General features: G+C 41.9%; 1 protein-coding gene across 2 annotated transcripts in view; it reads left to right on the forward strand.

Annotated features, from left to right (window-relative positions):
* The window catches only part of LOC110313349 (F-box-like/WD repeat-containing protein TBL1X), a 163,066-nt gene extending 153,486 nt beyond the window's left edge, over positions 1–9,580 (forward strand). Inside the window, exons 13-17 of one of the 2 annotated variants that reach the window (XM_029533968.1) lie at positions 1,105–1,179; positions 1,549–1,676; positions 3,739–3,904; positions 7,117–7,218; positions 8,123–9,580. In XM_029533968.1, the coding sequence (XP_029389828.1) occupies positions 1,105–1,179; positions 1,549–1,676; positions 3,739–3,904; positions 7,117–7,218; positions 8,123–8,149 (498 nt within the window). In that variant the 3' untranslated portion in view covers positions 8,150–9,580. The remainder of the gene's footprint in view (positions 1–1,104; positions 1,180–1,548; positions 1,677–3,738; positions 3,905–7,116; positions 7,219–8,122) is intronic. The other variant, XM_021187430.2, reaches the window with a different exon arrangement.
* Positions 9,581–10,852: the final 1,272 nt, after the last annotated feature.

Here is a 10,852-nt window from a genome sequence, read left to right on the forward strand (position 1 = left end):
AGAGAAAGTACCCAAGGAGCTGAAGGGGGCTGCAACCCTGTAGGTGGAACAACAATATGAACTAACCAGTACCCCCTGAGCTCATGTCTCTAGCTGCACATGTAGCAGAAGATGGCCTAATCGGCCATCATTGGGAAGAGAGGTCCCTTGGTCTTGCAAACTTTATATGACCCAGCACAAGGAAAGGCCAGGGCCAAGTAGTGGGAGTGGGTGGGTAGGGGAGCAAGGGTGTGTGTGTGGGGGGCGTATAGGGAACTTTCGGGATAGCATTTGAAATGTAAATAAAGAAAATAATAANAATAAAAAATTTGAGAAAAAAGAAGTTTCCTTTCAAAATGGAAGCTTTTAATTTCAGAGGAAACTGCTACTCAGCACAGATCCACAAGAGGATGGATTTTATTTTTCAATGCTTTTTCCTAACTATAGTTCCTGATGTAATTTCCCTGCACAAATGAATTGCTTATGTATGTTTTCGTGCCTTTGGATGACTATACCTACTATCTGTCTCTGCCATTGTTCTATCTAAACCTTTATCTTTACCTCATCCAACAAGGTACAGGTATTTCAACAGAATGAAGAGAAACTGTTATATTAAAAGTACATAGGAAAGATATGATCAAAGTCTACTTTTAAAAATAACTTGTTTGAGCTCTGCTCGATGTCACATATATGTAGTTATAATACTTAGGAGTCTAACAGAATAGTTTCAGGCCATCCTGGGATACATAAAGAGCTCCTGGCTTTCCTGTGCTACACCGCGAGACCATGTCTTAAGCAGCAATGAATAGTAACTGATTTGACTAGCTCTGTTTATTGTATGCAAATTCTTCATTTGGCTTCCTTAGTAAGTGTTTCCCTAAAGAAGTATGGATGAGAGTGTGACTTTTCCTTTGTAATATATGGCAGTGTTTTTCATGAATGAAAAGCAAAGTGAGGAGAACATAATCATGTGTGGGTTCTTGTGCTGTGGTCTTTGATATCCTGTGAACTCTCAGAAGGCCCTGTGCACTGAAGCACTGGCAGCATGCCACTGCCCCTTGGTAGAGCCAGCCTTTCTTAAATAAAAGCTATGACTTCTTTCTGAAATTCTGTGCTCTCTTGCAGAATGAGGTCAATGCTATCAAATGGGATCCTTCTGGAATGTTGCTAGCCTCCTGCTCTGATGACATGACATTAAAGGTAATGTTGGTATCTAAAGGGATGAATTGCCTAATCCTAGACAAGGCCCTATGCACAACCCTTCCAACCATTATCATCTGGAACCTTACTTTGGACTGTCTTTTCTCCATGACTTTCCTGGTCTCTAAACTTTTGTTCTTCCATGAACTTTTGATATATTGAGGCTGTGGTTCCCACTGAGAGACCTTCTGGCCTCTCCACAAGCATCCTTCCTCACAGTCACCTGGTAGACTCCTTGGTGGCTTGTGAGCCTCTCCCATATCTACCACCTAAGGAGTGCTCCCTTAGGTGCAACAGAATGAAAGGTGCTGAGCCATTCTCAGTTAGGGGCACAATATTAGCTCACACTGTTACCAATGCCTCTTCCAGATCTGGAGTATGAAGCAGGATGCATGTGTCCATGACCTCCAGGCTCACAGCAAAGAGATATATACCATCAAGTGGAGTCCCACAGGACCAGCCACCAGCAACCCGAACTCCAACATCATGTTAGCAAGGTAAAGCAGGGTAACCTCCCAGCTCTGAATCCTTCCTGAGCACAGCTTTGTTCTCTGCCTAGTGAGTAACTCAAATCTAGAGACAGCAGTGTTGAAGCTCTTCCAAACAAAAAAAATGGTGGTTCCCTTTGAATGGAGGCAAGAGGAAGTCTATCTCCTCCCTCCATATCCATGGAAATGGTTCCAGGAACCCCTTTGGACATCAAAGTCCATAGTTGCTTAATTTTGTTTGCCTAGAACCTCTGAATACCTGTTTGTACTTTAAATCGTGTCTAAATGACCTATAATATCCATAGAATAAGAATGCTGTACAGATAGTTTAGAAAACAATGGCAAGCAAAGGATCTGTATATGTTCAGTACAATTATGTGGGGTTGGAGGCTAGGGTTTGGTTTGGTTCGGTTCTGTTTGAGACAGAGTCTGATTATGTAGCCCTGACTGACCTGGAACTTTTCATGTAAATGAGGCTAGTTTAGAGATATACTTTCCACTTCCACCAAAATGCTAGGATTGTAGGCCTGCCTAAGATGCATTTTCTCCCTTCCCTCTCAATGGTTTCCTATTTGCAGTTTGATAAAACCATGAACCTAAGGGGGGGGGAGGGCTGGCTTAATCTAGTGAAACTTTTTAGGACAAAGAAAGGAAAACAGTTTAGCTTGGAGCTCAGAGTTTGTTCTTGAGGCTCCATTCAGGGCTGCCTTACCAAGATTTTGACTAGAGATAAAAGATTACCTGCCTCAGCCAAAGATAACCCGAATCTCTTAATATTGACTTAAAATGCCAGTCAGCCAAGTCTCGGAACCAAGGTGCCAGAGGTATCTCATCCAAAACAAGTAACTCTAGGCTTTTGGTATACGGATAGAGCCTATGGCCTGTGCATGCTGGGCAAGGATGTACTCTATCATCAAGCACCCTTCCCCGACTCTTGGTACTTTAATGAAAATATTTAGACAGATGCACTAAGGCAGAATGATGTGAAAACCATGATATGGATATTTGGAGTTTATACTCATGCACTGTGGTTGTTTAATCTGGATGAAACCAGACCCCAAAGGAATATTTGTTTTCCAAGAAGCAGTGGGAAGCTTGGTCTGTGTTATTCTAGAGGATAGTGGAGGAAGTAACAGGTAGGTAGTTCTCTTCTAAGGAAGGAAGCACCTAGTAGTAGAGTGAGCAGCCTTTTCTGGAAATCAAAAACAGCTTTGTAGAAAGTGTTCAATCCAAGGCTGCCTTCAAGAAGAGATTGTAAGTAGTTCTTGGGTATACATCACTTGCCTGGCATACACATCACCACCAGAAACTGAAATGAAAAGGAGCCTAAATCACACACAAAAGTAATCTAAACACTGAGTGGCTGAACTAGAAGAACCCCAAGGTCTTAACTCTCCTTTTTCAATTATTATCCAAACACCTAGTTACACATAGTTGTCCTGGAATCACATGGTACATACCAGGAGCAGATATGCATTATCCTCTAACTCACAAGAACAAAAGGACACACCGAGTCTTGTGAGACCCTATGGATAAACAAAAAGTCAGGTGATGACAGCCCTTTGATATGTGCTGTTCTTTTAAATCTAAAAATAATTAAACTTTGTAGTCCTTGCCAGTGTAATTGCATATGCACATGTGATTGTTCATGCACATGTAGGTTTAGAATTTCTCATGTGTAAATGCATCTCACTCAATTTGTTTTTATTTTTCTCCAGTCATGGCTGGGTGGACTTAGTTATTCAAATGAAAGTATAAAACAATGATGGTGTTTTAGAAAAGTTAGTTGAATGGTCTACAAAGCATTTCATGATAAAAATATGGAAACTGGAGAAAGAAGTGAAGCACAGTGGTAAAGTGGGAAAATCTGACTTGGCTTGTGCAAGGTCCTGGGTTTTGATCTGGTGGCAGCTTTACTTTTCTCTTGACAGAAAGGCTCAATAGAATATTCTCTTAAAACAAATTCAAGTATGTTTCAAATACAATGGAAAGACAGTTCACATGAGATACATCATAGAGATTTTGAAAAACCAACTTATTTCAGTGGTTGTTTTTTCTGTCATCTTCCTAGTGCTTCATTTGACTCTACGGTTCGACTGTGGGATGTGGAGCGAGGTGTTTGCATCCATACTCTGACCAAGCATCAGGAGCCTGTCTATAGTGTAGCGTTCAGCCCCGACGGGAAGTATTTGGCCAGTGGATCTTTTGACAAGTGTGTCCATATCTGGAATACTCAGGTAATGTCTTGACTTCTGGCTGAATCCTTCCTGAAAGATATATGTCCTTCCTGAAAGCTGTGTTCTCAGGTCCTGGACTGTGAGGAGGGCTGGGGAATGAGTTATCTCATAGAGCCTCCCTGTGGAGATTGCAGGTTCTGTGTGGTCTGCTCTGTGAACCCCAATGATATAGGGTCTTCCCCACTTACAATCCTGGAGTGTTTCCTCTAGACTCTCTTTTCATCTGACCTTAAGCCAGAACTTCAGCTTGTCGTCTTCGGAGCATTCTCCCTTAGAGAAACCACTATCTTCAGTTGTCTTATCCTGGCAGGGACTACCTATGTCACGCTGAAGGAAAAACATGACCTAGTACTGTCACCTTAGAAATGCTGCCCTTTGTGGAAAGGTCCTGTGGGTTTTCATAAAACGTTTCCAGGAGGTCACTGTGGGACAACCAAACTTGACACCCCCCACACACACACACACACACACTGTCCACTGTGGAGCAACTTGGAGCACAAAGGAATGCAAGGCTTAGAGTTTCTACATTTGCAAATGTCTCATTTGTTTAATACAGGATCTATGAGTACTGGATTGTCATTTCAGCAGGGATTGAAAAGGGGAGGGGTTAGAGTCAGTATATCCACTGCGGGAATCTCTGGCCTTACAGGAATAAGCAAATTCTGAATATCAAGAGTAGAAATGGATGAGAACTAGTGTGGTAGACTGAGGGTGGGGGGAGTTCTTTATCTTCTTTTTGGTGCTGGGGATAGAACCTAATGCCTTGTAGGGGTCTGCCCTGAGCTACAATTCAGCCCTTGGTTATCATTCCAGTTGAAAAAAAAATAGTTTGGCTATGTTTCTGAAAATAGGTAAGGAGTCAATTTGGCCTCAGGAAAGATCCAGTGCTTCACATTCATGTAATTGACCTTTCTCATTTCTTTTTTGGTTGGTCAACATTTAGAAGGATTTGAATTCTTAAGTTCATGCTCCCTTGTGTCAAGAGAGGCAATAAATAAGTCATGCTCTAGGATCACAGGCTTTTCAGGGACCCCCAAATTTGGCAACATACCTCTGGGGTGTGCCTAGGTATAGAAGACTGTCATCCCAGGACTGGAGCAGGAGTTGAAACCAGCCTGGCCTGTGTTACCAAGAAGTAAAACAGAACAAAAGGTAGAAACATACGTAGGATGGCTTACTCATATAGAGAGAATAGATTTTGCTAGTGGTAGCTCACCTTGATGGTGCCAAGAGGATGAAAATACAGGTGCCTCTATGGAGCCCAACTCACTTCTGTAAGATGGCATAGCATATTTTTACTAGGTGATTCACAACACCCAGTACAATATAAGGTGACTATTATAGAAATACTGGTGAGACTTTTTTGGGTTTCTTTTCTACTCCCCCAACCTTTTTCTTTTTCTTTTTCTTTTTCTTTTTCTTTTCTTTTTCTTTTTTCTTTTTTTTTTAATACTGGCAATTGAATCCAGGGTCCTACTCTGTACATCCCAGGTTGGCTTCAAACTTGGAATCCTTTCCCAGCTTTTGGAGTAGCTGGGATTGCAAGCCTGTTTCACTGAAATTTGACTTATTATACAGTGAGTGTGTGTGTGTGTGTGTGTGTGTGTGTGTGTGTGTGTGTGTGTGTGTGTTTTGAGAGGATGCTGAAACAGTTGAAAGTTATTAGGTTCATATTGAAGGAAGCAGTGAGTTATTTTGAGACATCTAAAGAGCCTGTTTTAATCCTCTTGTTATAAACATATATAATACTGTTGGCCTAATGTTCTTCATAGTCACAGTGTATACTACACTTTGTTTTTCTATGTAAATAGAAACTAATATTTATCTAAATGCATTTTTGCTTTGCTAATGCTTTCTATAGTGGGATAATGGTAAATATATATTTTATAACAAGTAAATATATGTATGGCAAGGACACTTTATTGCTATGGGTAAGAAGTAATGAGTAGTTGGCTAACACTGGTTAGGGACTGTATTAGTTGAGGTTCTTTAGAGGAATACAACAGATAGAATGAATCTATATCAAAAGGATGTTTGTTAGAATAGCTTACAGGCCATGGTCTGGCTATTCCAACAATGGTTGTCTGATCACAAAAGAAGGGCCAAGAATCTGGTTGTTTTAAAGTTCACAAAGCTGGGTGGCTCACCTATTCTTGAGTCTACATTAGAATCCTGAAAATGTAGGCTCTAGTCCTATCAGCCAAGTCTTGTCTTAGCAGCAGGATAGATGAACTTGCTGGTGAGACTGAAAGCAAGCAGGCCAACAGCAAAAGCTTCCTTCTGTGTCTTTTTATGTGGGCTGCCACTAGAAAGTATGGCCTAGATTTAAGGTGAGTCTTCCCACTTCAGATGATCGAATCAAGAAAATGTTTCACAGGGGTGTCCCAAATGCTTGGGTTTTAGTTGACCCCAGATATAATCAAATTGACAACCAAGATTAGCTATCACAGTGACCTCCCATGCCATGTTTTATAAAGACATTTAGACATTCAAGTCTAGAGAAAGCAAGGCTTCCTGCATCTTGTGATGCATGCCGAACCAACCACTAACAAATACCACAGTACAAATGCTTATGTTCATTCTTACAATCTATATCCAAAACTGAGTTTTAACTTCATGCCATACTAATGCATGTAATTGTCTAATTGCTAGTGGGAGGGGTCCTTCGTGCTCACTGAAGTGCTGTGAGGAGGAAACAGGAGAATAAGATGAAGTTTGATGATAATCAGAGCTGGAACTAGGTAGTGGCTGGAGCAAGTACAAAGACCTCAGCCCAGAAAGCTGATCCAAGCCCTAGGAAGGAGATAAGAAAGGATGGCTTAGTAAGGGACACTCACACCTAAGCACCATAGAGGCTTAAGAACATCTTGGCAGAGCCACTGGGGAAAGCAAGGAATATACCCAGATTTCAAATCCAGCACTGAAGGGTGGGAAGGGAAGAAAGAAAAGGTCAAAGAGGTCATTAGTCTAAGGTCCCTATCTAGCAAGTCTCAATGGAAACCTGCTGGCTAGGCATAGCCTTGGCTTTAACTGAAATGTGGTGGCAGTTCTGTGTGGCAGTAGATTGATTTTTATGGTAATTTCTTTAACTTCAGTATGCTTGAAAACTTCTTGATCAAATAGATGTTTATGGAGGAACAGTGTACACCCTTTTATTGCTGTCATTTTGGGGAGCTCATCCGAGTTACCATGACAAATGTTTTGCTTTTCAGAGTGGAAGTCTCGTCCACAGCTACCGAGGAACAGGCGGCATATTTGAGGTGTGCTGGAATGCTCGAGGAGACAAAGTGGGTGCCAGCGCATCTGATGGCTCTGTAAGTGGTGCCTCTGGTCTACTAGAAGTTAAGGGGTGCCAGGCAGCTGATCCCCGATCCAAAGGTGTTGTGAGGCTTCTTGGTCCTGCTGAGCCTTACTACATAACGGCCACTGGTTACATACGCACATCCTTGCATGCGTTGCAAAGAAGGCTTCTGTTTGGGTTAAAAACATCCTTCTCTTTGTCCCTGAATGTCAGTGAACTTGATTGTTGTTACCTGAAGTGACTCTACACTTGTGAATACCCCAGTACATAGGGATATCTGGAGTCTTATTCACTTGTCACTACTTTGGCGCAGGGTGCCATTGACATTTCATTGATGGAGTCCAGGGATGCTGTTAAGTCTCTTATAATGCTCTGGACTCCACTAGTGCCAAGAAATATCTGGCCACAAATAGTGTTAGTATGTAGACTAAGAAACTTGTTCCTATTCTGTTGCCAAGTGCATGTTCTGGCCAAGCGGTGTCATGAGAAGATAGTTTTCAGACAAGCCTCTTGCTTTCCATGGATCTCATTGTGGTCCACTAGCATATATAAAGTTTAACTTGCCTCTGAACTTGAGGTTACATTATGTCTAATGGACTGAGTGGTTGATGTGGCCTGAGATCTTTTGTTATCTGCTCCACTATATAGGATCTAGTCTGTGACTTCTGCTGATGACCTCTTGAGTTTCTGGGAATGGTCCTTGGTCTGACTTTTCTCTTGCCTGATCTTTGCTAGAGTTTGGTCATTCTGATGTTTAGAAACTATCCTATTTCTAGAGTTTTCCTCTCTTCTTGACTCTGTTCTAGTAAAAATTTTACAAGCATAAAGTTGGTGGCTAGGCTGAACCCTGCCTGCACATGTTTGAAGGCACTTGATGTTATCGCTCAGACTAATAGACACTTTATCTTTCTTTCCAGGTCTGTGTTTTAGATCTCCGAAAGTAAACACAAAATATAGAAAACAAAACCATTCTAATGGAGCAGCAGTGAATGTGTGGGATTGCAGCACCCTTCCTATGATGGGCTCCAAACTGTGTGAACTTGACTTGTTCGAGTCTACTTGGAAATCACCTGTCCCTGGCCACAGGATTATTTCCCCCCTCCCCTAATCTCCATCCAGAAGTTTAAAACACAAACAAATACAAAGTCATACGCATGGTTGTATCACAGGAATATGGTTTCCACCTAGAATGCTCAGCTGGGGAAGGATGAAGCCATCAGCTACATGGTGCATGGTTGGTTTCCATCCAGAACAGGCTCTAATGACTGAACAGGGAAGGAGAAACACAAAGCTGTGCCAAAAAAATAAAGAAAAGGTTAAAAAATGAAAAAGAAAAAAATGCTGTGATAAACCAAAAGGGAGGAAAAACCTGCCCCTTATGGTGTTTCCCTCCTATCAATTTGGATACTACAGTTGCTTTCCAAAAGACCAGTTTGTACCAATGAAAATGTGTGACTTTGTAATCCCAACGCTGTATTTTCTAGAACCTTCTTTGGTGGTTTTTCTATCTGCTAAAATTCTGTGGTCTGGGGGCCTCCCACCTCAGATGAAAACTGTTTTTGGCTTATTCCTTCTGTCTTCCCTTGTTGTTGCCCACCCCTTCCTCTGATGTCCTTGCTCTGGTGTGGTCTCACTTCTAATGAAATCCTGCATAGATAATGGCCACATGCACACAGTGGATCTTTGTTGGACAGCACTCTCCTTCCCTCTCGCCCCACTCCTACCTATTGCTTACTCTGTCCCTTTCTCATAGTTGCTTCACATTAGGTCCCAAAGGCACTTTCAGAGCATAGTAAGTGCTTTATGTAAGAAGGCAGGGATGGGGACTTTTTACAGAAAAAAAAAAGACTTACTTATAAGAGAAAGAACCTGGAGTATTTTTTGAAAAAAATATTTTTATGTTAAAATGACTTTAAATCCTAAAATGGCCATCAGACATAGAGAGTTTTGTGAAATTCATATTTAAAAGACTAAGAAGACACTGGCAGAGTCTGAGGTGTCTAATTACCCCTTCCCTTCAGCTTCACGAAAGGCAGTTAGGAAAGCCGTGGGTTGGGAAACGTCCTATGGAAGAACAAGGGGATTGCTTTGGCAGCTGGCGGGGAAGAAGGAGCCCACCAGTTAGGCATCAAGCAGAATGCTCAACTGTTTGGTACACATTTACTTCAGCAGCCAATGGGAACATAGTGAAGAATCCACCCTGACCAAGTGTGGCTCGTGGCACTTGCCAGCTACATCTTTCTCACAACAGTGTAGCTACTGATGGGCACTTTTATCAAGAGCATGCTTGGTGAATCTTGCAAAACCTAAGACCCAAAGGCCTCAGTGTCCCTCAGTCTTGTGAAGACAGTGAGTCTCAAGGGAGACGTTCAATCATAAAAAAGAATTATGACCCAGGTAGAATGTCACTGATCATTTCTGCCCACTTTCCAATTTGTCTTACAGGAGATTAGGACAAAGCTTTCTAAAAAATGAGAAAATAATAGGAAAGAAATGTTTTGGCTATTTTTAAAAAACAAAATAAGGCATAGTGTGTCTGGTAAAGTTTGCCATCACTGAATCAGGTGGCCTTTGTTTGTTTCTTGTCATAACTTGACACTGACTTGTTTCTTTAGTTAGTAATGGGGGACAGACCAGAAGGGGGCTGCAAGAGACAGTATGCAGGGTGCAGCCTGCAGCTGAGGCAAGTGTTAGAGAAAAGTATACATATATGAAGCCAAAAATCAACCAGCAAGGAAGGTCAGGTGCTCCCTACATAACAAATGTTAGCACCAAAACATGGATCGGCCTCCTCTTTGACATGTAAATTATGTGAGCCCTCAGAATCTAAGTGTTGTGGTATTGAGTTGAGTGGGGAGTTTGGATTCTGCCACCTAAACGCTTAACAAAGAAAGCCCAGATTCTGTGGAAATTTTAATCATAGCAGATGTCTCTGTGTCAAATGACATGAAGTTTCCTGCCCAGAGACTGCTTTAGCTTTAGGATATAATTGTGAAAGTCCAGATAAATCCTATCATTGTTCCCCAAATACATTTCTGTTCCTCTCTACAGAAGATCAGCTGTTAGATACCAATCTGTTGTAAAGGTATGACTTTCATTTGACAAGTTCCACATTGCTATATGGTGGTAATGGGTAGATGACACATAAGGGGTTCATCAGACAATCTCTGGGTGTCCAGGCTACACCCCCTAGGTGAATCTAAGCCACATGAGAAGTATTATTTTGGAGTCAATGGCTGTGAGACTAGGACAAAAAGGTTCAATCTACACAAGAAGAAACCTAAAGACCATTCACTTCCCTGGCCTTACAGCTAAACATGGACAGGAAGTTAGTGCTGGCCATACGAGGACCAAGCAGAAGAATGCAGTTCACACCCCTGCAGTTCATCCCCATAAGGCAGCTCAGGCTGCAGCTGTCTCTGAGCGGCCAGTATTTGGACGCTAACATTTGCCTGCTATCATAGGGCAGGTGCATCTTCTTTGTGGTCAAGGGGTGGTGGCCCATGTATTATGCTGTTACCTAACATTGTTTATAACTCCTAGAACATTGTGAGGAATGGTTAGTCTTGTGACCAAATTCAACCTTGAAAGCAGTGTAGTCACATAGCAGCCTTTCCAGGTATTTTTTCCTTGAGTTTGAAGTAACC

Source organism: Mus pahari, chromosome X (genome assembly GCF_900095145.1).
Source record: "Mus pahari chromosome X, PAHARI_EIJ_v1.1, whole genome shotgun sequence".
Classification (NCBI taxonomy): domain Eukaryota; kingdom Metazoa; phylum Chordata; class Mammalia; order Rodentia; family Muridae; genus Mus; species Mus pahari.